A 24,176-nucleotide genomic window follows, 5' to 3' on the forward strand; every position below is an offset into this window, starting at 1 on the left:
ACGGTTCTTTCCCCCAAATTGAGGCTTTTAGAGGCAGTTTGTGCCACACCATGACCGTGCTGACCACGGGCACCTGCGGCCCCAGGCGAGCGCAGAAAGCAGGGGCGCGGCAGCCCCGCGTCTCAGCCCAGCGCAGGTTCTGGACCGGGACTTGCCGCGGCTCGCTCTCGTGCTGGCGCCTCGGGGTGCAGGGTGTGCGGGCACCGTCGAGAGCACTGGACAGCACGCTCGCCCCACCCGGAGGCGCCCCGACTCCACGTGCGCCCTCCATCACAGCATAGAACCTGAGGGAGTGTGGGCAACTGCTTTTCATCAAACTGTGAGCAGAAAAAATATTTAAAATGGAAAAAACAGAAGTAGCCTGTTGCCGTGGGGCGATGAAGGGCCCAGAAATCCCGGCCACCCGGCACTGACCTGCACGGGCAGTGAGCTGGAGCGACAGCGCCGCCGCCCATCAGAGGGACTGCGCTTACGCATGCCTCAGCAGGACCCCAGAGAGACCAACGTAGATACAAGCCCAGGTGCTGGTGCTCCTGAGGCCTACGGAGAGCCACAGGGCATATGGTGCCGGCAGGTGGCTCTGGAGTTCTGTGCCACGTCAATGGGCCCTACCTTGGAATTTGTGCTCCTGGGTGTGATGGAGCTGGGCTCAGATGTGACCTTTCTACACACGCCTCTTCTGTCACTTTTACTGAACCTGTGGTTGGCGCTGGGGATGGTCCATGCTCAGGGGACTTGAATCTCTGGACTGTCCATGTGCCAGCTGGGCTCTGAGCCTCAGCAGAGTTGCAAACTGGTTTTTGTTAGAATTCAGAATCATCACCCACACACGGGAACGCACCAGGGCTGCAGTGCTGATGTGGCACCGTTCACTGTGGCTCGCGGCCTGGAAGCTGTGCGGCCCGGTCCTGGGAGGGACAGTCCAGCACCCGCCACAGTCAGCGCCGTGCTTCCTGATGCCACCGCGCCAAGACTGAGGGGCCCACGGGCGAGCACCGCGGGCTGAGGGGATGGCACCGATGAGATGTTACCTTCTGTCACCAAGAAAAAAGGGAATAAGCCCACTTTTAAAGAAAGGGCTCGATTCTGAAGCAAACCCTCTACCTGGGACTTAACTCCAACTACTGCCCCCTGGACGGACGAACAAGCGAAGCGGACGCTCAGGCTGCTGCGGCCTGTGCCACGGGCGCTCCAGTGCGTGGGCAGCGAGCCCGCGCAGCCTCACGCGGAGCCTTGGCCCTGCGATGGAGAGCTGGCCGGTGGGTGGCCTGCGGCCACGTCCACCAGTTTTCCATGCCTGTCCCCTACGTGTGACCCTGCCCTGAGCTTTCATCCCCTGATGACCTCACGCAGGAGAACAGCGGCCCCTGGTAGCATGAAATTGCAGACAAAGGCCGAGGGCCAGGCGGAGGGCAGCAGGGCCAGGCCTGGCCGCGCCTCACGGGGGCCAAAGCAGCTGCTCGTGGGACCCGAGTCCAGAGCTGACGGGAGAAGCGTGAAAAGGAAACGGGCCTTGAGACGAGCTCCTCAACCGCTCAGGACGTAAGAGCCCACGGCGCAGGCGGCCAGTGACGGGTCAGCAAGGCGGCCGCGGGCACCGCGGGTTTCTGTGGCAACCCTTGGGCTGACGAGCTCTAAAGCGCTCTCAGACTCAGACAGGAGACGAACACCCCTCGCTGCCACAAAACGGCTCTGCTCCCAGAACCCCGAGTCCCATATTATTTTCTGCTGTTCGCTTACAGATATCTACTTGCTCCACAGAGTTATACTTTACTGAAATCTGTGCCATGACCTCTAAGGTTTCCTGAAAAATAGCAGCAGCAAAAGCCAGCGCAAACCTGTGCTCTGGAAACGGTGCTCGGGGGCCTGTGGGTGGCGTCGGTCAAGGCCTCCCTGTGACATGCTGGGCGGATGAGAGACGCCGCGAGGTGCAGTCTGCCTGGAGGTGGCGGCTGGCACCGTTTCCACGTGGCACGAGGCGTGGCTCAGCTCTGTGAGCGCTAGCCGCTGGACGGCGGCTCTGCCCGTGTTGGGGCCCCTCCCACGGGGCCTGGCTGGAGACCCTGCGCCAGCCAGTGGGTGGGTCACGGGGCGTCGCGAGTGCTGCGAGCCGCCGCCTGCCCGCACATGTGGAGAGCATGTGGTGCGGCGCTCGGGCAAGTCCACCCGCCAGCAGCCTGCTGTGCCCGCTTCTCAGTCACATGCCCCCTTGCTGCCCTCCGGCCTTGACGCGGGCTGTTTGCAGGAGCTCTGGCAGGTTTCCGTCCAGTCACAGCAGCTGCCACGTCACAAGGGCACGGAGGACACCAGCTGCCGGCCCTGTTCAGGCACCGTGCTGCCGGCCCTGCGCCGTGTCTGCCCTGAGCTGCGCAGACACTGCGGCGAGCAGGACAGCCCCTCCCCCTTCTCAGAGCTGACCCCTGGAATCCGCCTCCTCCGCCCCCTCTCCGGCGTCCCGTGGCACCGGCCTCACGCAGTAGGTGCTGTGAGGGGAGCCACAGGCACGCGGCTCGGCCTGTCTTCTCCCAGTACTCGGTTTTGTTTCCAGTCACGAAAGTATCCAGAAATAAAAAGGACGAGAGGTAGGTCCCCGTGGCCTCGCTCAGGAAGCAGCGCTCACACAGGAAGTGAAGAGCCTCTGCGAGGGGCCTTCACGAGAGCTTCTAGAGCAGCTCCTGGAGAATCGCGACCTTCAAGGTCAGGTCATTCAGATGACGACGCTAGCAGGGGTCCTCAACCATTCTGTGGCGCTGACCCCGTGCTAAGTCCATACCCTGCTGTGTGCTATTTAAGAAATCTATCACCCCTGCAGCCACACGTCCCCCCAAGAATGTTTTTCACAACCTCAGGTTCACGAGCCCCTGGTTAGGAGCCCCTGCTCTAGAAGCAGACCTGACTCTGGAGCACAAGGTGCTCTTGATCCACAAACAACCTCACTGCCCCCTGTGCTCTCCCTCACGGCGCGCCGCGGGTCCACGCCACGACTTCGCGCCGGAGGAGGGCGTAACCGCGCGGGGGCGCTGCCCGGGGCTTGCCCTGGTGCTCTGGGCTCAGGCCATGCCGCCCCGATGTACCTCTCAGAACCAGGACGAAAAATTCTATCTCAGAAAACTACCAAACCACCCGCGCGTCCCTACGTGGGAGCCGTGGCTTTAAACGCCTCGTCACCACGACGCGAGGAATTCAAATGGCAAGTTCAGACACACGCGCCTCCCGACCCCTCGGGCATCCGCCTGACCTTCGGGAACAGAGAACTGCTCAGGTTCCGAGTGACTGCTGTCTAGGGGCGTCCCTCCGGAGCGCAGAGCACAGGGTGCCGCGCAGCGGGACGGGGGTCCTGGCACCTCCAGCACGTAGTGGTGGCCTGCAGCCCTGGGAGAGCCCCCGGGCGGCGCCCCTGCAGCGGTGGAGACGCCCCCGGGGGCCGCCGAGCCCTCCGCGAGATGCGCACGGCAGCGCGGCCCCAGGCGTCATGCACACCGGGCGAGGCCTGGAGCCCGCGGTGGAGACCCCGGCGCTGAGGACGGCCGGCGTGGGGTCAGCCTGCAGCTCGGCCACCGTGTGCCTGATGGACCCACGCGACTGTGAAACGGGCGGCTGAAGGGCAAGGGCATGCGCTTTCCTGCCACGCACACACGCGTCCTGTGGGCACCAGCTGTCAGGGAGAGGCAGGGCCAGGCCGGGCCAAGACGGATCTCTACAGACTGACTTGGGACTCGCCTCTGGCAACATGTCACATCAGCTCTGCGCAGCCGAGGCCGCTGTGGCGTCCAGCCAGCGACGAATACAGAGCAGCACCGTGCGGCCCCCAGCCCCCGGCCCACTGAGGCCAGTGCGTTGGGAGGCCTGTGGGGGGCCTGGGTGCAGGACGGCAGGGCAGGGCGGCTGGCCAGCACCTGTCAGGAGGCAGCCCTGCCCCGAGGGCTCCTGTGCGCCCGGTGCCAGGCGGCCCGATGTACGTGGAGGACAGTCAGGCAGCACGGGACCGAACGGCCTCAGGCTCCAAGACATGGGCCTGACCAGCTCAGACTTCCGCTGGGGACGCCCAGGGGGCGTGGGCGGACGCGGTCTGCCTCGGGCGGGAGGGCGCGTGCTGCTTCTCAGGAGCCGCCCCAGCGCCGCCCGCCGGGGACGTGGACTGTGCAAAGCAGCAGCTTCCAGGCCGGGCCCGGGGGAGCTCACGCGGCTGAGCACACCGCCCGGCACTGCGGCTTGTGTCGGCGCGACAAAGGCCCGCTGTGCCCGGCCCGCGGCGCTGACGCGCAGGCAATGAAAAGCGCCCTTATGAGAGGTTAGGTCAGCACCCAGCGGGCCCCTGCTCTTTGTTTCCAACCGCCAGCTGTTCCTCCAGAACAACAACGTGCGATAAGGCCCCTTTCATCTCCTTGGCTCCCGCCCTGTCCCCCAGCTCGGCAAGGTGGACGCGGTGCTGAGGGACACTCTGGCGCCCTGGCACGGGCCCCGGGGACACTCACGGCTGGCTTCGCCTGTCACATCAGGGAGTCTTGATGGACTTTTCTGAAGCAGCACCGGCTTGTCCTCGGACCTGTGCGTCCACCAGCCCCTGACGTCCCCAGTGCGGCCGGGGCCTGCCTGTGCCTTCTGGCCTGGAGGGGCTCAGGCCCGATGGGGAGGGGGCAGGGACAGGGACCCTCCCCTTCACGTGTTTCTCTCACGTGGTCACAAACAGGTGCCAAGGGGGAGGCCCCTTCTCCAGAGCCCTGCACAGGCTGGTGAGGCCCGCGGGCACAGGCTACTCGCCACCCCTGGCCGCCCCCTGCGCCCCTAGACCCTGAGAGCCGACAGGAAGCAAGCTGCAATCACGTGCGAGAGAAGAGCGTGCAGCAAAGGCGCCGAGGGCTGGCGAGCGCGAACAGACTGGGAGTCCATCGAAACCTCCAGCCCCTGGAGCCGTCCGGCGGCAGACGGGGAAGACCGGAAACCCTTGGTGCTCTTTTTTCCTAAAACGGGAAAAATTATTTTTTCCACCCACCCAACCCAGAGTCTGGAGGTACAGGCTCGTGTTTATAAATCAACCTGAACTTCCTGGCAGCCCAGCCCCTTAAATCTACAACTCAAACCAGTCAACGTAATTTAACACGGCATATTTCCACGGACTTTGGCTTGGTGTCACAGGTCCTGTAGAGAACTAGCCCCAAAAGACGCGTGCTTAAATGAAACTGGTAATTAGGGAGCAAACGAAACAGTTTAAACCAGCGATGCTGTCGGCCTCTCACCAAGACTCTCACGCACCAAGTAAAGAAACCGAGGCACCGCTGGGCTCCCACCCTCACATGCAGCCCCCACGACAGAATGCGGGGGGCGGGAGCGGGGGGATGAGGCCTCAGGAGCTGCCCGCGCCGGCCCGACATGAAGCGCGAGCTTCGTGGCTCCACCTGCACCTGTGAGGAAGGACAGGGCTGTGTGCACGCACACCTTAGAGGCTTCTGGAAGATCTGCCCTTGTTCCGTTCTCAACACACCCTTCTCCAAGGGGCCTCTGGGAGCAGCTCTCGACTGAGCACGGAGCGCCAGGCTGCACGGATGCTCGATGGGGAGCCGGGGGTGAGCCTGATGGCCCCGGCCTGGCCCTCCTTGGGGTCGGCCCGACACGGCCCTGCAGAGCGCCGGCCTCCTCTGCCCCCGGGGTGGTCCCCAGCCGCCCATTCCCCAGCTGCACCTGCCTCGCTGCAGCCACGCCCCCTGAGGAGCCGGCGCTGCCGTGCGGGGCCGTTTCCCAGAAGGCCTCGCTGGCGCTGAGCGCGTAACTGTCGGCAGCTGGCAACTGGTTTTTAAAGGACAGCCGCCGGCACCCAGTTGCATCCGCCATGGCTCTGTCAGGCGGCAACAGAAGGCAGGTGTGCGGTGGCCGGGCCGGGCGGAGATGGGCGGCCCTGGCACCACCGTCACGCGCTGACCCCGAGGCCAGCTGAGCGCCCAGCTGCCAGTGGCCCCCACGCGAGGCCCGGAACATGCCCTCGAGGGCACGGTGCCGGCCACGCCAGAGGCTGCGCTACAATCTGCCCAGCCACGCTCCACCCACCCCGGCAGCACAGGAGAACGGTGTTCCATTTGCGTATGTTTTAATTACGCCCGAGTGTGCCAAGTTTGATCAGGAAGCTGTCGTGTGTGCGGCTCGGCGAGCGCGTCTGTATTAATTTGCATCCACAACGAGGGAAGCAGCTCGGCCGGGGCCAGTCCTCAGCTGTGCACATGTGTCTTTCACGGGCCCATAGGGGGCAGGCACTGGGGACAGCTGCGCGGCCTCCGGGGGATCCACAGGAGCCTGTCGCCCCTCGCCCAGCACAGCCCCAGAGGCCAGGGCCGGGGCTGCGGGCCGGGGAAAATGCCAACCTCGCACCTGCCAGGCCCCCGAGACCTCCTGGTGCCCTGGACAGAGCACAGTCCAGGACCGCGGGCCCCTGAGCAAGCTGGCCGTGCGCCTGCCGCCCAGAGGGGGCCATGCCCCCTGCCTGGCTCCCCCCTGAGGCGCCCTGGAGCCCCCCCAGCAGATGAGCAGGAAGTATCTGTCAGACAGATGATGAATAAATGCCAGAACCTGAAAGCAGCAACGTTGGAAGGTGTAACCAGATGTGGGGTGTCCAGATGTGGGGTGTCGAAGCCCCCGCGGGGCTCTTGAAAGAGGAAAACCCAGTCGTGTGAGCTGGTGGGAAACTACGGAGCCAGTGCTCGGCTGTGAAACACCGAACTGCTCCAGTCCACACTGTCCTTCCTAAAGGCACTCGGACGAGAGGTCACCCTTACCTGCAGAAAAGAGGTTGACACACAAGTGTTCAGTAAAGGGCAAGGCTGGGAGGAAGCTGGACGCGGCCCGTGAGTGGCCGTTGCCCACTCTGGAACCGGGGAGTGACGAGAGCTGCCCTGGAAGGCTGCCCCAGCGTCCTGCGGGCAGAGGGGGCCACGGGCGCCGCCACCAGGACAGGCCAGCCCGGGGGCTGAGGTGGTCACGGCGCCTGCCTCGGGCGGAGGCATAAGGCCACGTCAGGGTGGCAGGTCACCAAAAGCCAAGCTTCTGCCGGCAGCAGGGAGATGACTGGTGGCGGGGGTCCTCTCGGGCGCAGAGCCCTGGGAAGCCGCGGCAGTGGGTGCGCCGTCGCGGTTGGCCCAGGCGGCGTGGGCGCTCACCGCGCAGCCCGCGGGCTCTGTCTTGCCCTAGGGCATCGCCTGAGCAGGCATTGCATTCGGGGGCAGCTGCGAGGCCCTGGGCACAGGCCCTGACGCCTCTGCTTCCGCAGCGCTGACCGTGGCAGAGGGGCAGGCACCGGAGACCTCGGTCCTGTTGTGACCGGTGGCCGGTGGGCAGTGGCTGCCCTGGCCACAGCCCCTCGTGCTCCAGAGGACGAGGCCACCTCGCTGGTCCCCCGGGAGCCCCCAAGCCCTCAAAGTGGGGTTTCCCAGCAAAGGAAGAGAGCAGGCCTTAGAGGAAGGCACCCAAATGCTGGGGGTGCGACGCGCTTCGCTATCCAAGGACCGAGTGCTCAGGGGAGGGGCCGTGTAAGCACGTCACGCTTGTTATTATTCTATTAGCAACCAGACCCAAAGCACTGCTCCCCAACCTCGCGTGGACAAGCCCACGTGGCTGCCCGGGCCTGCCTGCCAGGCTGCACCGTCCGCTGGCTCACAGGGCCTTGGGCGGTCAGGGACGTTGGGGGTGGGGAGGGAGAGGTGGGCCAGGGAGCCAGCCGGCCGGGGGTCCCGAGGGCAGGGAGGCTGGGGGAAGGCGGGGAGGAGGGTGTCGGGCGGGACCCCAGGGTCAAGGAGCCTCGGGCCTTCTGCAGCTACCCGGGAGGCTGCGGTCAGCCTGCGTTTCCAGTCACTCCCCGAGGGGCTAGGCTGATGGGGACGCGCTAGGGACGAAGCCACCTCTCCCGAAGCAGAGGGAGCGCGGAGGGTCCGGAAGCCTCTGCAGCCCGCCACATGGCACTTGGCCTGTGGAACCTTCCAGGGCCATCAGCAGATCCTTGAAACCCCCGGGGTCTCTGGAACACGCAGCCGTTCTTGGGAGAATATGCTGACATTTCACCGAACAGCTAATTCAAAGGCGAGAGAGCATGAGAGCCACGCCTCCTGTGTCTTGTGATTTAAGTTACACGAGGCTACTCTGGAAAAGCTCTGGCTACCTGACCTCTCCACCACCAGCGGGTCCACAGCCGGCACGGGCCTACCCCTGCGCCCATGGCCTCACCCTGCGGGACACGGGTCAGGGCTTCAGGACGTGAGGGCGCCAAGCCTGAGGCTCTGCAGGGAAATGCGTGCCAGAGCCCCAGGGGCACCCTCTTGGCACACGCACACGTCACCCTAAACACAAACCGCGCTGCCCGCTGTTCCCAAAGTGGCGAGTCCGGGGCGTGGGGGGACACAGCTGCGACCCGTGGGGAGCACTGCCTCTCACCGCTTCCTGGGCTTCTGCTGGGTGCACCCCTGCGTGGGCGCTTGGCCCTTCAGCGCTGGCCTCCAGGGTCTCCCCTCTCGCTGCGGCCCGCGAGTCAGCAGCAGACCCCAGTGGCCGCGCCACTCAGGGTGCAGCAGTCGAGAGAGGAGTCGGGGGCTCGGGAACATGTGACTCTCTTGCACCAGGGGGTTGGCGGCTGGAGGGACAGCAGCCAGGCCCTCGGGGCTCTCCCGGCCCCTGGCGCGCGGCTGCCCAGCTCCAACCTCATTAGGAGGGAGGGACGCCGTCCGGCGCAGGCGGCCTCACCGTCCTGCGGAGGTCACGGTCTACCTCCTCTTGGCCTCGCTCGGGCCTTTCCCTCCTCGTTCCTGGGCTCTCAGGAAGACATGCTGCCCATGGCCGGGCTCGTGGGACACCCCAGCTGGGCTGAGCAAGAGGACCCTGCAAGGCGCAGTGCGTCCTCCATGGGCCAGAGCCTGCGCGGTGTCTTCAGGACGGGAGACCGACACCTGGCACCTACGGCTGCGCTCGCTCCAAGGCAGAGCCCTCGGGACCTGCCGCTCACACTGCGCTTCGGTCGCATGCCTGATGCCGACCCCTTCGGTGTGCCCAGCACTACGGGACCGGCTAACCACCGGAAGGGCCGGTCTCCCTGTCCAGTGGGCAGAGGAGGGGCGCCTGCCTTCTGGCACTACCACCTTGCCAGATAGCGGCGACCACAGAGGACAACTTACCCTGAGTGGAGGGCCGAGGTCCACACCTGCCTGCCCAGGGCGAAGCCCACCTGCCCAGGGCTGAGCCCACCTGCCCTGGACTGAGCCCCTGCCCAGAGCTGAGCCCACCTGCCCAGGGCTGAGCCCACCTGCCCAGGATTGAGCCCACCTGCCCAGGGCTGAGCCCACCTGCCCAGGATTGAGCCCACCTGCCCAGGGCTGAGCCCACCTGCCCTGGACTGAGCCCACCTGCCCAGGATTGAGCCCATCTGCCCAGGGCTGAGCCCACCTGCCCAGGATTGAGCCCACCTGCCCAGGGCTGAGCCCACCTGCCCAGGGCTGAGCCCACCTGCCCTGGACTGAACCCACCTGCCCTGGACTGAGCCCCTGCCCAGAGCTGAGCCCACCTGCCCTGGACTGAGCCCACCTGCCCTGGACTTGAGCCCCTGCCCAGGGCTGAGCCCACCTGCTCAGGGCTGAGCCCACCTTCCCAGGACTGAGCCCACCTGCCCAGGACTGAGCCCACCTGCCCTGGACTGAGCCCCTGCCCAGAGCTGAGCCCACCTTCCCAGGACTGAGCCCACCTGCCCTGGACTGAGCCCACCTGCCCAGGATTGAGCCCACCTGCCCAGGGCTGAGCCCACCTGCCCAGGGCTGAGCCCACCTGCTCAGGGCTGAGCCCACCTGCCCAGGGCTGAGCCCACCTGCTCAGGGCTGAGACCACCTGCCCTGGACTGAGCCCCTGCCCAGAGCTGAGCCCACCTGCCCAGGGCTGAGCCCACCTGCCCAGGATTGAGCCCACCTGCCCTGGACTGAGCCCACCTGCCCTGGACTTGAGCCCCTGCCCAGGGCTGAGCCCATCTGCCCAGGGCTGAGCCCACCTGCTCAGGGCTGAGCCCACCTGCTCAGGGCTGAGCCCACCTGCCCTGGACTGAGCCCTGCCCAGGATTGCATCCACCTGCCCAGGGCTGAGCCCACCTGCCCTGTGCCACATCCACCTGCCCAGTGTACACTGCCTGCAGAAGCCCGAGGCCACTGCTGGCACCTGGCCCGCCCCGGGGCTGCCCTCTGCCCTCGAGGCTGGGCTCCTGGTTGCCAGGCCGGGCCCCTGGGCCCAGCTCCTGTCCTTCAAGGTCCCAAAGATGGAGAAACACTAATAATTTACTAAGACAAGCAAAATAACTAGTTTGTAGATATGAAAGTATAAAACCAAGTTGTTTTTCACAGTGCTTCATTTCCTGATGAGAATAAAGCAGTTGATGTTGAGCAAACGAGGTGCTGAGCGTCCCCCAGCAGCCTCCCCCAACTAGCTGCAGACACCCCGGGAGCAGCCCCCAGCCGCGTCCCCCATCTCGCCGTCTCTTCAGCTGCCGCTTCTGAATAGTACACGACAGACCCTGCACTGCCGAGCCGTCAGTTTCCTGATGCCCTGCAGCCACCAACTAACTGCCCAGCTCCAGGTCACCTCTAACTCCAAATATAACCCCTTTTGTGACAGTAAAAGTTTTCCCTTTATTAGGAGTTTTTGCCTTAAAACTCTAGCCAGCGAAGACAAGGTTGCAACTAGCTCTGAAAGGTACCAACAGGTCTCCTGCTACTTCCTGTAACAAAGCTTAACCCAAGGGGCAGGAACAGGGCTCACCTCCACCACGGACTTGGAATCCAGCCGGAAGTTGAAATCACCAAAGACAAAGTAGGAAACCTTCTCGAATCGCTGGTCGATGATTCTGGGAGGGGAGAAGGAGACCAGTGAGCAAGGGGGCCCACAGGCACCCGGCAGCCCCTGCCAGCCCGGCACCTCCCAGGGCCCATGGACCTCCACCCTCCCCGCCTCTGCCCCCAGAACTGGGCAGTGGCTGCACGCTGAGCAGGTCCACCGCAGGACGCTGCCACGGTGGGCGAGGAGGGGCCACGCCTGGCAGGGGGCTCAGCTCAGTGGGGCTGTGTTCTGATATATTAGCGGAAAAGTCAGTCTGGCCAAAAGAGGAAAGGGCCAAGGAAAGAGATGCTCGAGTCAGGAAAATCAAGGTGCAGGGGAACTAAGAAGGAAGCAGGAGGCTTGGTGCCAGCAGAGCCGACGAGGGACTGCGCGGCACAGTGGCCAGCCAAAGGGGCCAGTGCCCCGCTCCAGACGGGTCTGCCCCAGCGGGCGGGGGGGGGGGCTTCAATCCACAGCAACGATTCCAAGTTACAAAGGAAAAGCAACTGTGCTCTTCAATCTAGGTACTGCTTTGCTTGAAAGTCTTTCTGTATGGTTTAAATCAACCAAAACCCATTTTCCGAAAGATTTTCCCCCTGGAAAACGCAGGCTGGCAGGTGGAAGAGCTGCTATGGGAAGCGGCTTCCCTCCTCCCCTAGAAGGTAGAAGGCAGGCGTGGAGCAGGGCGCACCGACCCTGTCTGCCCCCCGGCAGCCGGGAACGCCAGGTCCACGCTCAGGTGTTCCAGCACGTCCGGAGGCCGAGACGCCGCAACCCGCACTCAGCGCAGGGAAGCGGAGGGCGGGCTCTGTGCAGGGAGCGAGGAATGCCGCTGCCCTGCCCAGCTCGGCTGTCCCCGAGCGGTGGGCGGGGAACCCGGGAGGCCCGAGGGCGAGCCGAGCCCACCTTCTGGACTGACTGCCTTTGGGGGGACTTTTAAATAAACGCTACTAGCCAGGCCCGAGGCAGGGAGCACGGCTTCACCAGATCGGCTTAGGGCGCGTCTGACCGAGGAACCCTGGCGGGCGCCCCCCTGCCCTCGGCCTCCGCCCGGTCCCTGCTGCGCCCGCTGTGGAGCGGCTGTGGGGCTGTGGACAGGCCCCTGGCCTCAGGGAGGCCAAGCCCGCTGGGCAGCCACGCGGCCTCCTGGGGCCTGGGAGATGGAAGGAGTCCCGAGGAGGGCGCTGCCCGATGAGCTCTTCACGGGGTGTGGCCCCTGGAAAGGGCTCTGGGCAGCTGGGAGGAGTCCCGTCGCTGGGACGCCCGCCCCCTGCCTCCGGCACCTTCGGGGTGTCCCGGGCGTGCGGGCTTCGGCCGTCACAGCCTCCGTGGGTGCGCGCCGCCCTGAGTGTGGGTGGAGCCGACCAATGTTGGGCGCGACTGCTGCCCGCCTGGGAACACAGAAGCCCATTTTTGCTGTAGTTTGTACACCCCATTACCACAAGGCAATCTTTCAATACATTTCCTGGGATTTGCATTTTCCCTTTTATTTTACTTTTCACAGCCTGTTTTTCTGTTTGGCTCCTTGTTTCGCCTCTTTGAGTCCCCAGGATTTCTTGGTAAACTCTAGGTCGTCGTGCTTTGTCTGTAACAGATGTGGCCCTCGCTCCCTCGGGCTGCTGCCGGGCTTCTCGCGGTTATGGGGCGTTCCGTCACGGGGCCGTGTCCAAGTCCCCCGGGCACTGCCCGCGCCTCCTCCACGCCCTCTGCCAGGCAGCGGGACCACGCCTCCGATGGCCCCAGCAGCTGCCCTCGCCCGCCAGCGCCCACTTGGGTCGACGCGCCTCGCCGGGGGGAGGCCTGCTTGATGCACTTGGTGGGAGAGCCGGCTCAGCTACTCGTGGTCCTCACGCGTGGCAAGTCCTGCATCACCTTGCCCAGTCCCACAAAAAGCCTTGTTTGCCTTTTTAACTGGAATCAGTTGGTTTATGCACTACCTTGAGAAAACGACCAACTTCAAAAAGCTTTACTAGTAGTACAGGCACCCGGTAGTTTCACCCACTTGCTTCGAGTGAAACCTTGCTACAGAAGAAACGCAGGCTCGGAACCAACGCCCAGGGCTGGCGGGGACGGCCAGGGCGCTGCGCTCAGTGCAGGGGGGCAGCAGGCGAGTGGCAGCAGCCCTTGGGGCCACCCCAGCCTCAGGACGCCTGCTCTCTGCTGCGGAGCGTCCTCGGGGCAGAGCAGAGCCCTCGGCGCCCACGCTGCCACGGCCAGTGCACGTGCGGTGGGCGGCACCCTGGGAAGGTGGTGGCGGCTGGCCGGGGCAGGCAGCGCAGACGTGGACAGAGCAGGTGGTGCAGGGGCTCCACGGCACGCAGGCCCGACAGCCCGGACGCGCCGCCCGGTGGCCCGACCCCAAGCTGCACCACACCCGGCCCTTCCAGCGCGGCCCAGGCCCCGCGAGCTCCAGCGCCTCTCCGTGGAAGTCCCACCCAAAGTGCATCTACTTCTGCGGGCGGAGATTCCGCCAGGCAGCTTGGAGCAGCCCCAGGGCTCAGTACCCAAGACGACAGAGGAGGCAGCACCCTCGCCCCAACAGCCTGCGGGCAGCAGAGCGACGCACGGGCCCTGGGTCCCTCCTCCTCATGCTGGCCCTGCCGCCCACCCGGCCCTGGTGGTGACGCCCTCGTCCTTACACCCGGCTCTCGCCAAGGCCGCTGGAGACGCCCCTGCGGACAGGCTCCAGGCCACGCTGTGCCCCTCCAGGCTCGACGGGGCCACGGGTGGGACCCCCATTCCCTGCAGCAAGGCAGGGAGCCCCCCGCTCCAGCAGGGGTGAGGCGCCCGGCTGAGATGGCTCTCTGCAGGCACGGCGCTGCGCTCTCCCCTCCCTCGGCTGCAGCCCCGGCCCTGGCCCGGCCCCAGCTCGTTCTGCTCACGCTGCTTCTCCACGTGCTGTTCCCAAGCAGTGCCACGTCGCCCATTTGGGAGCAACGTGCTTGCGGACAAAGCGGCGTTGCAGGCCTCGTTCCCCGAGCCCCAGGCCCGCGGCAGCACCTGCTCGAGCGGCTAGTCCTAAATCGCGGCTCCGCCCGCAGAGCAGACGCTGCGCGGCGTGGAGTGGGGCGGCAGGGCGGCCTCAGCACACGCCTGGAGGCAGGTGCGGGCAGCGGGCGTGCCTCAAGCTGTTGCTCTGAGTCCAACTGCCCGCCTGGGGTCCGCGCACCACGCCATCCGCAAACGCTGCTCCCGCGCCCGCGCCGGCCTGACTCCACAGGAAAGGGCCCCTCTCCTCCACTCCCCTCCTCCTCTCAAGAAAAACCAAACCCAACCTCCAGGTCAATTTTGCAGGCTAAATGGAGAAAAGAAGAATTAAAGAGAAAGAGGGTTGTCTCGCTTCCTGGGAGGAAATTATTTAAACGTCAAAAATAACTGTACGCTTTGACTCTCTCTGTACAAAATACAAATACAAATAAATCGGAAAGACAGAGAATGCAGCTCTGTAGGGCAGGAGAAGCATAGAGACTGAGAGAATACCGTTGAGGAGTAGAGCTTTTTTGTCTTTGCTTTTTTAATTATTACCATTGGAATAATGAAAATGCTCTAAAAAAGACTGAGTTGATGAATGCGCAACTACGTGATCATACCACACGCCACTGACTGCATGCTGTGGACGGAGAGTATGCTTTATTTAATATGTATCAATGAAATTGATTTTTTAAAAATGTACACTTTATCTTGTCAATAATTTGCCAGCTTTTGTTGGTTAAAATGCGCAGGAGTGCCCACAGTCCTAAAAGATGCAACATAAAAAATGACAAAAACCTTTTGGGATAACAGATGAGAATTAACCTCTCTTCTCTTTACAAGCACGTCCCACGTGGCACTGTTGTACACCACAATGGTTTGAACATTGAATACTTGGCAGAAATCAGGACAGATTGCAGTAGTGACGCTCTGCCTACGTGGGCGTGACCTCTGCACATGCGTGTGCAGTTAAGGTGGGTACAGGGTATGCAAGCATGGGTGGGCACACATGTATGCCTCAGTGCATTCACAGGTGTGCACCTACGCTACATGCGTGAGTGTGCATCCACAGTGGTGTACATAGGTGTGTATGTGAAGGTCTCCACACGTGGGTGTGACTACAAGGGTGTGCACAGCTGGACGTGTATACACACATGCACATATACAAGCGCACACACGGATGTGTACTTGAGTGCGTATGTGGGTGCATATACATGCGTACATGGGTCTGCGTACATGCGTGTGCGCGAGTGAGCACGGATGGCATGCATATCGTGAGTGTGCATACGTGTGTGCATGAGGGCACAGGTGTGTCCACGACGTCCATTTCTAGCCGAGCGCGGCTGTCCCCCCACAGCCTCAGGAGGCGAATCGCAGGGAGGACGGCGAGCCCCGCAGGCGGCAGGAGTGGAGTACAAGGCCCTCGAGTCTGAGCCACGGCTTGCGCCCCGCGCCGAGATCTCACCTCCGCAGACCCCGCCGGTTCTCGGCTGGACACAGGGCTCTGCTCCTGGGCAGGGACATGCAAGCCGTTCCCAGCGACCAGCGGGCTCCAAAGTGGCACGGCGGTCCCGTGCCGTGGAGAGCAGGGGCTGCTGACCCAAGTGAGGACCTTGTCCAGGAGGGACCTGGGCAGCCCACGGGGCCACACCAAGGCTGCCAGCCCTCGCGGGCGGCGCGCTTTGGGGTGCCTCCTGCTCAGCCGCAGGTGTCGGCGTCGTCCACCCTGGCTGCGCTCACGCCTGTTGGGTGGGGAGGACTCCCCAGGGACACAGCGTCAGCAAGGAAAGTTGGCTAATTAAAAAGCAGGAACAGTCTCAGGTTAGCCCCCCCCCCCCCTTTTAAAATAAACTCTAACAAATAGCAGACTTGACATTTGACTGGACAGACTTAAAAGTCAGGGTTCCGCCGGGCGCTGCGACCCGCACGGCGCCCCCGGCGAGCTGAGGATGGGGTGCCCCCGGCGACGACGGGCTGGTCACCAAGCGTGAGCACCTCGGCTTCATCACCCTCGTGCCTGGACGTGTGAGAAGAGCCCGAGCCAATTAATAACAGCCAACGCCTGCAGGTCAGAGTGGGCGGCGGGACGGAGGGCCCCCGCCGAGGCAATTCCCTGAGTGCAGCCCCCGCGCCCTGTGCCGGCGCACACTTTTAATTTCAATATAGTGCCATTTGGACAAAAAAACACAGCGTTGTTGTAAAATTAATTACCTTGTCAGTGGTATTATGATTAAAAAGTAGGCCACATCAATATCAAGTGCCTAATTCAAAAACAGGATTCCAAGAAGAGCCATAAAATCCATTTTTTAGGCCCTGGAAGTGGCACCTGTGCTGACAGGCGTTTCCATTACAGGGACAAAGCCTGTGGTCACGGGCCCGGACGCGAGGGGCACGCGGCCCCGCCCCGGTGACAGGACTGCCCACGCCGTCGGGGGCACGGCGTTCCAGCACCACCACGGGCTGGAGGGTTTGACGGAGGGACGCGCCGGCCCCAACAGCCACGGGGCCCCATCTGGCGCCATGCCACTGCCCACGAGAAGGGGCGCTGTGGCGGGAGCTGGCGGGAGCTGGCAGGAGCCAGCGGGCACCACCGAGAGGGCTCGCGCCCAAGCAGCTGGGGAGGCCTGGCCAGGAGGCGCCAGCCACCTGCTCGAGCCTGTCGTATACCCGGGAAGCGCCTCTTCCCTCCTCCGTCCTTTTAAAGGTGGCACCTGCGGCTGAAGTCTGCGCATCGCTCTCTTAGAGGCAGTGCACGTGGTCAGAAGTCTACGAAGGCGGGTTCTGCCCGTAGATCCGGCAGAAGCCCCATCTTCAAGTTAAAGACGCTGCAGCTGCAGGCACAGTGGCTGTGCAAGACACCCTAATCACCCCCATTTCCACCGCTCTTTAACACTCAACTTCCAGCTCCCAGGTCCCCATCTTCAACAGTCTCAACTGCTCGCTGCAGGGGTTTGCGCTCTGAAAGGATGAACCGACCCCACAGCTAGAGGACCCTCCTTGGCCACGGCACCCCAGGTCCACGGCCTCACCTCAGGGCCCCCACCACCAGCCCAATGGCACAAGAGCCCGCAGCGGGGGTCCGTGAGCGCACACGAAGTTGGTGGCCCTCGTTTCTCAGGAGCAACGCCACCGAGGGCGCAGAGCGTGCGCAGCCCACAGCCGGGCATCTGCCAGGAGGCGGTCTACACAGGCTTAGGCTGGGGCTCTGCGGCCAGCCTGGTGTGCTTGGCCGCAGAGCGCCACCCGCCTGCAGACTGCGGCCCTCCTCCAGCGCCCAGCGCCGCAGCTCCAGCACAGGAAGCCCCCGCGGCGCCCTGCCCAGGCGTCAGGGTGGCACAGCGCTGCTTCCCGCGCCCAGAGTCCATGCCCCCTGACAAGTGCCCGCCCCGTTCAGGAGCCTCTGGGGCAGGACTGTGCGATGCCCACCTGGCAGCTTGCACAGCCCCGCCCGGCGGCTTTGTCGCGCGCCTTCCAGCAGGCACTGCCCACCACTGCTTTAAACTTACGCCTTCATCGTTTTCACCCACTGACCTCCGCGCCCCCTCAGGCCACCCGCAGTCCAGCACACGCGGCGCGCAGCCTAACTCCTTGTGGGCCTGCCCGAAGCAGCTGAGGTCTTGGAACGCTGAGGGGACGTGCCTCAGGCACCGCTGCGCGCCCCCCAGGCGGCCCGTGCGGTCAGGCGAGGGTGGCGTGCCAGGCGGGGGTCACCAGCCTCCCCACGCAGCACGGCCAGGGCGGTGAAGCCGAGTCACACACGCCCACAATCCCCACACCCCGTGACGTGTCAGCAGAGAAGCCAGGAGCCCGGGGGCCTCAGCAAGAGAGCGACGGCTCCCGCGGCGCGCTCAGGGCACGGGTCCCAGGGCTGGGAGCCACCAGGGCTTGGCATAGAGGAGGCCGAGGGGCGTACTGGGACCGCGTGTACAACGGGACATGGCTTTCCACAGCACTGAAGGGCGCGTGGCCGAGGGAAATAGGCTGTGTGCGCTGTGCTTTTCCTGGACAGTGGAAGTACAGAAATGCAGACGGACGGCACCCGCTGACCTCAGGCCAGGGACGGAGGGCGCGGGAACACGGCAGGCATGGCCCAAAGCAGCTGCGACCAGCACGGCAGGACGTGCACCGCACGGCACAGAGAGCACGCAGCGCACGTGACAACAGCTTTCTGTGCTTGAATCGGCTTCCGTTAAAGCAGACCAGGGCACACGACACTTGCGTCAGTGCCTGAGGTGTGGGCGTGGCACGCAGGGCGCGTGGGCCACGCTGCGGGGGCGGGCGGATGGCAGGGCCGCCCAGGCTTTGGGCTCTGGCGACGGCCTGGGCGCAGCTGCACCCACAGGAGGGCAGGTACACGCGGCCTGTCGTCCGTGGGGCGCCGCGAGGCAGGCGGCTCGAGGAGGCGGCCCGGGCGCTGGACGCCTGGCTCTCTGGGGCGCGCCTGCCTTTGCCTGGCAACTTGGGGCCCCTTCTTTGGCTCCGGACGTGAGCTCTGGGAACGGGCTGGGGCCATGTGGACGGCCGGTCTTTGAGCATGTGACAGCTGACTGATGGCCTCCAGGGACGACAAAGGAGGCTGGGTGGCGCCTGCGCCCCACACCGCCTCTCCCTGGGAAACTAATTGCTCTCGATTGTTCCTAGTTACATTATTTTTCTGGCAATCATTCCTTTTGAATGCCCAAAATGAGCATGAAACAACTCTTTTGACTGGACATAAAAGTTAAATGTCCCAATGTTGATCAAATTAACTTCAGCAAAGGGACAACGGACTATATTTGTGAGAAAATAATGATGGGGACAAAGGGGCTTTGTGCCAGGATTTCACAGTTGTAACGTACAGACGTCTCTGCTGCGCCAGGCCGGGCCGCGATTCTAACGGAGGCAGAAGCATGCCGCCGCCGGGAGGCGCCGTGCTGCGCAGCCTGACGCGGGGTCCCGCGGGAGGCTCGGCGGCTAGTGCCGCCAGGACGGCAGCAGCTGGGGCTCCGGGGCGCGTCTGACCCACCTCCCTCAGGGTGCTCTGGACAGCGTAGCGGGACCTGGGAGTGGACGGTCCCCGGGTGGCTGGCTGCGTGCACACGGCCGTGATGTGCGTGCAGGGCCTCGGTCCCCCCCCTTGGCTGGTGGCTGCTGCTGCTGACCCGGCACAGCAAGGCGTGAAGGCGGGGGCTGGAGGAGGCCGGCCCGAGGCGTCCTGGTGGCGTCCTGGTGACCTGAAGCCCCTCCCCAAGGCAAGGGCATTAGTCCTCACGCAGAAAGTCTTGGCCAAGGGGAGTGGGCAGCAGTGCCCACTGTGGCTCCCGGGCTGTGGCGAGGGCCCTGCATGCAGGCCCTGCTCAGGGGCCCAGACCAGCTCATGGGCACTGCCTCAAGTTGGCGCCGCGGGTGTGGCTGCGCTGCCGCAGGCTGGCAGGCTCCAGGCGGACACCTCAGCTTCGTCTCTCCAGGGACCGTTTCACTTGGGTACTCGCTCGGGTTCGGGCAAAGCTGCAGAGAGGCGCACCCGCTGCCATCAGCACACGCTCCCGCCGCCATCCGGGGCTCGGACCCCGGGAGCCCTGCTCCCCGGCTGACAGCACAGACCTGCAGCTCAGGGGGAGGGCCGGCGTGCTCCAAGGGGAGATGCAGGCCGGGGGCGGCGGCCCCTCTTGGGTCCCTTCGCCCCCTCTCCCGCGTCTTGGTGGGACACCGGCAGACAATGCAGCGCGATGGTTCCCAACGCTGTGAATGGGCGCTGTTGGTGGCAGGGTCCATTCAGCGGGGCGGGCCGCATTGTCTCCCAATCAGCAGAGCAGAATGGGGCCTGCTGGTGGCTGCCAAAAGGTTAGCGGCCCCAAGGAAAGGGCGCCCCATTATTCACGGCTCCGACAGGACTCCCCTTTGTGAGGGCGGCCACCGCCCACCACGGAGGTCTGGAGCTGCAGCTGGCTGCCCGCGCCCAGAAGCCGCTCATGGGAACGCGGAGCCGAGCCAGCCCGGCAGGCTGCAGCCACTCTCCTGCCGTAGCCGGGGGACGGCAGCTTCAGGCGGGAGGCGCTGCGACGCCACCCTGACCGTCACGTACAGCTGGACAGACGCCGGCTGCTCTCCCGAGCCGGGCACAAGCGCGAGGCACTTCCCTCGCCCCTTCTCTGAGGTGCTGGTGGCTCAGTGCCGCCCAGAGCCCCGAGGCAAGGGCAGGGCCGGACCGGGAGGCACACCGGATTGAGCAGCCATGAGGAGGCCTGAAGCCAGCAGCAGTGCGCCGGGACCCCCGCGTGGGCATGGCTGGCACGGCACACCCTGCCTCCCTGCATGTACCCTGCCTGGGCGGCGAGGCGGCACCTCCAGGCTCAAGTCGCCCTCGGGCTGCCAGACCCCTACCCGCAGGGCGCACCGCAAGCTTGGGCCCCGTTTACAGTCCACTGCCTCGAGCTGGCCAGGGCTGCCTGTGCCAACCCGGCGCACCCCACACCTGGCTCAAGGAGGTTGTTCGCGCTACCCAGCCGGGCCCCCCAGGGTGGAGCGCGTCCTCACTCAGCCCTCCCCACCCCAGGACGCGCCCGGCCTGCCCTCTGAGGTTGGAAAAGCTGGCGCTGGCTGCGTGCTGCCGCGGGGCAGTGCCAGGAACAGCCCTGCTTCTCGCGGCCCTGCTCTTCCTTTGGTTCACAACAGAGAGCCTGAAACCTCCAAACTCGAGGAGACTGCCGGCGGCCCCCAGGACGGCTTTCCTAACGCCACAGAGCCCAGGCCCACCACGCCTGCCATCGGCCACGCTGCGCCGAGCTGGGGGGAGGCTCCTGAGCCCCCAGCCGCCCTCCTCCCTTGCCGCACCCGCCTGGCCCAGGCCCTGCAGCACGGGGGCGGGCCTGCTGCCCCACGCCCCCACAGAGCCGGGCAGCGGCCATACCGCATGGCCCCGCTGGGCAGATGCCCCGGGCTCCAGGTGCCCGGCAGGCCCTCCCTGGAGAAGCCTGGCAGCCCGGCCGACACCTCTGCAGGGACCCTCCCCTTGGCCGCGCCCCGAGGGCCCCAGAAGGCCCCTCCTCCCTGCTCGGTGTGGTGGCGCAGCCCACCTTCCCACCCACCCATGACGGCGACACCTCGACGTCCAGTGGAACGTCTGCCGGCTTCAGGGAAAACAGAGAAAAGCAGAACACGCAAAGGGCCAAGTGGACATCGCCAGGCGGCTTCCAGCGGCAGAGGGCAGGGCGCAGCAGCACGCACCTGTGCAGCACGTAGTCCAGCGCTCTGCGGCGGACGCCCGAGTACACGGAAGGGCTGCTCTCCCACGCAATCAGATTGGAGGCGTCGTGGAAAAGGTGGATGTTCACCAAGTCGAAGGCGCTGCAACCAAGAGGAAAGGGGCGCTGAGGGGCAAAGCCGGCGAGACCCCCAGGCACCCCAAAACCGGCAGGACCGTCCCGCAGGGGACAGTGAGGCTGCAGCGGCCGGAGCTCCCGTCCGGTCCTGCTCGGCCGCCGCCTCAGGTGCCCACAGCGTCTCCCCCCAGGAGCCCCAGCAGGGCGAGGCTGGGCTCAGCCGCCAAAGGCCCTGCATCAAGCGGGTGCTCGGCCGGGCGCCAGGGGAGCTGCTGCCCCCGGGACCGCGACGGCTCCAGTCCCTGCGCCCCCAGCTGCACCGCTCTCGGGGCCCCCTCCGTGGGCAGAGGAAGTGAGAGGAGGGGCCTCTCTGGGCTCCCGCATGCCCGTACGCCTGGCCACCCGCAGCAGCAGCAGCTACCTGGCTCAGGAGCTCCGGACGCTGGAGGCCACTGCCGTCCCCAGGGCCACACCCATACCGAGTGCTGGCCGGCGGGAGGATGGTCGTGGACCCTGGAAGCCACCCCACAGTGGGCCCCCTCGTCCCAGGGCTGACCTGGGTGACAGAGGGCTCGCTGGGGTGGCGGGCAGCCCCAGGGCAGGTGCTGCAGGGCTGAGGCCCATCCCGGGCGCGCGTTCTCCCCATATCTCTGGGAAAGCTGGGTCACGGGCAACCCCGTGGTGAGGAAGGAGTCTTCCTGCCACGGCCTGGCCGCTCGACCGGGTGAGCCTCGGAGTCCCAGCTAGCGCTCCCGATTGGGACATGGGCACAAGACAACCACGCCTGCTGGCCGAGGCTGCTGGGCACAGGGTGGTGGTGGCCGGGCTGCGGCGGGGACACGGGGCTGCACCGAGGCCCAGCGGGCTCCAGCCCCCTGGGAGGGGCTCGGCGGGAAGCGGGCTGGGCGCTCTCATCGGGAAGGTGCCCCCTTGGCTCGGGGCCCCTGTTGCCCTCGGGTGTCCAGGCTGGGCCCGGGCAGCGCCCCAGGGGTTCCTGGCCCCTCGCTCTCTCCTCCCAGGGTGCCCCTCCACGGCCGAGACCACGATGGAAAATCAAACCAAACCATCCTGCAGACGTCACCACGGGGCCCTCGGGGTCGAGCGGCAGGTGGGGTGGACGGTGTCTCCTGGCCAGCGCAGGGCCCCGGCTGCCCGCCCACGCCTCTGCCAGGGGTTCCAGCCAACCCCTGCTCGTGGCCGCCCTCCTGGGTGTCCCTCTGGGCCCCGCTCCCTGAGACCGCAGGGCCCCTCGCTGCCCAGCCCACCAGGACACCGCCCTTCAGGGCTCACAGTCTCCTCAGGAGTGGGCAAGCCCGGCCTGGCCCCGTCCTCATGAACTGGGCATGGGGGCCCCGGCCGGGTCAGCAGCAGGCACCGCTCTGTGGACCGCTCTGTGCACATCCACTCCAGCCCGCCCCACGCCTCGGCCAGCTTGTCCCCACCGAGGCGGTGGCTGGGCCTGGCCACCCATCGGACGAGCCCTGCCCGTGGGGGTCTCCGTGCCTGTTCACTGTGTCACTGCACACCTCGCCCCTGCGTCGGGGCCGGTTTGGTGCCCGCCCTGCGAGCGTCCTGGAGGGCACAGGGCTTGCCAGGGGCCCACAGCCCTCTCGGAGGCCAAGGGCCAGGCACAGCCCTGCTGAGTCTCCAAGGGGGACTGCCAGCAAGCGGCTCAGCACAGCGTGGAGCGGTGGGTGTGCGGGACGGGGCGGGTGGGAGCGCACGGGAGCCGCGTGGAGGGGTGCGGTGTGCAGCCACGTCGGTCGGCTTCCCTGAAGGTACGAGGGAGGGGAAGGCTTCACAGGAACTTGTCAGCACGCAGGGGAGGCCGGCAGCCTAACATCGTGACGTCAGCAGGCGGTGGCGCTTTCTCCTGGAAGGTGGTGGTGCTCTGGGGCCGGCCGCCGGCCACCCTTGGTCCTTGGCTTTTCCGCCACGTGGTGATGCCCTCGGCAATGCATCTTCCTTCCCCTTCTGGCTCCTGGCCGCCCCCCTGGCTCTCTCCGTGACCTCCCTCTAAGGCCTCGGTGAGGATGAGACATCCTGCCTTAGTGGGGCCACACTTCGACTGACGTAAATGCAGAGGTCCGTTTCCAAGAGTTCACACCCACAGCCATGGGTTACATTCACAAGCACGTTTGTCCAAATACCTAACCCCAAGTCACCACAATCGCCCTTTGGACTCCAAAAAGACACGTTCTTCCCACAAGCAAAATGCACTCGTTTCATCACAAGTTCCCAGAGCTTAAGCCATGTTAGGACACTGCTAAGTACGGGACCTGACCGAAATCAGCCAAGGGCAAAATCCCATCCACCTGCGGGCCCAGAACACCTAGGAAATAAGGTCTGAGCTTCCGATAGCAACGGTGCAGCGGGCCTGGCACAAACGTCCCCTTTCCAGAAGGAAGAAATGAAAAGAAAACTGGGGACACGGGTCCCGGCGCACCTGAGGTCCCGCTGAGCCAAGTCCACGAGCTGGCCGGGTCCAAGGATCCGGTTCCCCGGGCCTGATGGGACGGCCCCACCCCTCCCACGTGTCTGCGCAGTGGCCCTGCTCTCCCGGACAGTGGGGCGAAGGCCCCACCCCTCTGAGCCCTGGGTGGTCCAGGCTCTCTGTGAGACCCAGGCCCTGGCCCCACCCTCCCTCCGAGCACTGGGTGGCAGCACCCTCCCTGAAAATGGGGCACAAGGCCTGGGTGCTCCATGCACAGGGGAGACCCGCCTTTCCTGCATGCGTGGCTGGGCCCCCCCTGGCCGAGGAGTCTCTCCAGCCCACGCCGCAGCTGCCCTGGCTCTGCCCCTGAAGTCCGTCTTCCTGCAGGTCGTCCCTTCTCTGTCCCCATCAGTCCAGGCTGCAGGGGTTCACCTCGTACGAACCTCGTAAAACCTCGTTGGCTCTGCATGCAGTTCACAGGGCTCCATGCCTGCGGAAGGTGCAGCTGCCGCAGCTCCTTCTGGCATCGCTGCGTTCCCAGCCCTGACTCCCCAGGCCCCGCCACCCGGCGCCACGACCAGCCACGCCAGCCCCCACGGGAGCCCTGTCCTGGCCCTCGCCTCAGGCCACTACGTGAGAGTTTTCCA

The 24,176-nt window shown here is 65.2% G+C and overlaps 1 protein-coding gene across 1 annotated transcript in view; it reads right to left on the minus strand.

Moving 5' to 3' along the window:
* The window catches only part of INPP5A (inositol polyphosphate-5-phosphatase A), a 124,808-nt gene that overhangs the window by 23,099 nt on the left and 77,533 nt on the right, over positions 1 to 24,176 (minus strand). Inside the window, exons 8-9 of the mRNA XM_058299471.1 lie at positions 21,001 to 21,120; positions 10,768 to 10,852 (exon numbers count right to left, since the gene is read on the minus strand). Of these exons, the coding sequence (XP_058155454.1) occupies positions 10,768 to 10,852; positions 21,001 to 21,120 (205 nt within the window). The remainder of the gene's footprint in view (positions 1 to 10,767; positions 10,853 to 21,000; positions 21,121 to 24,176) is intronic.

The sequence above is a fragment of the Dasypus novemcinctus genome, chromosome 6 (assembly GCF_030445035.2).
Source record: "Dasypus novemcinctus isolate mDasNov1 chromosome 6, mDasNov1.1.hap2, whole genome shotgun sequence".
NCBI lineage: Eukaryota > Metazoa > Chordata > Mammalia > Cingulata > Dasypodidae > Dasypus > Dasypus novemcinctus.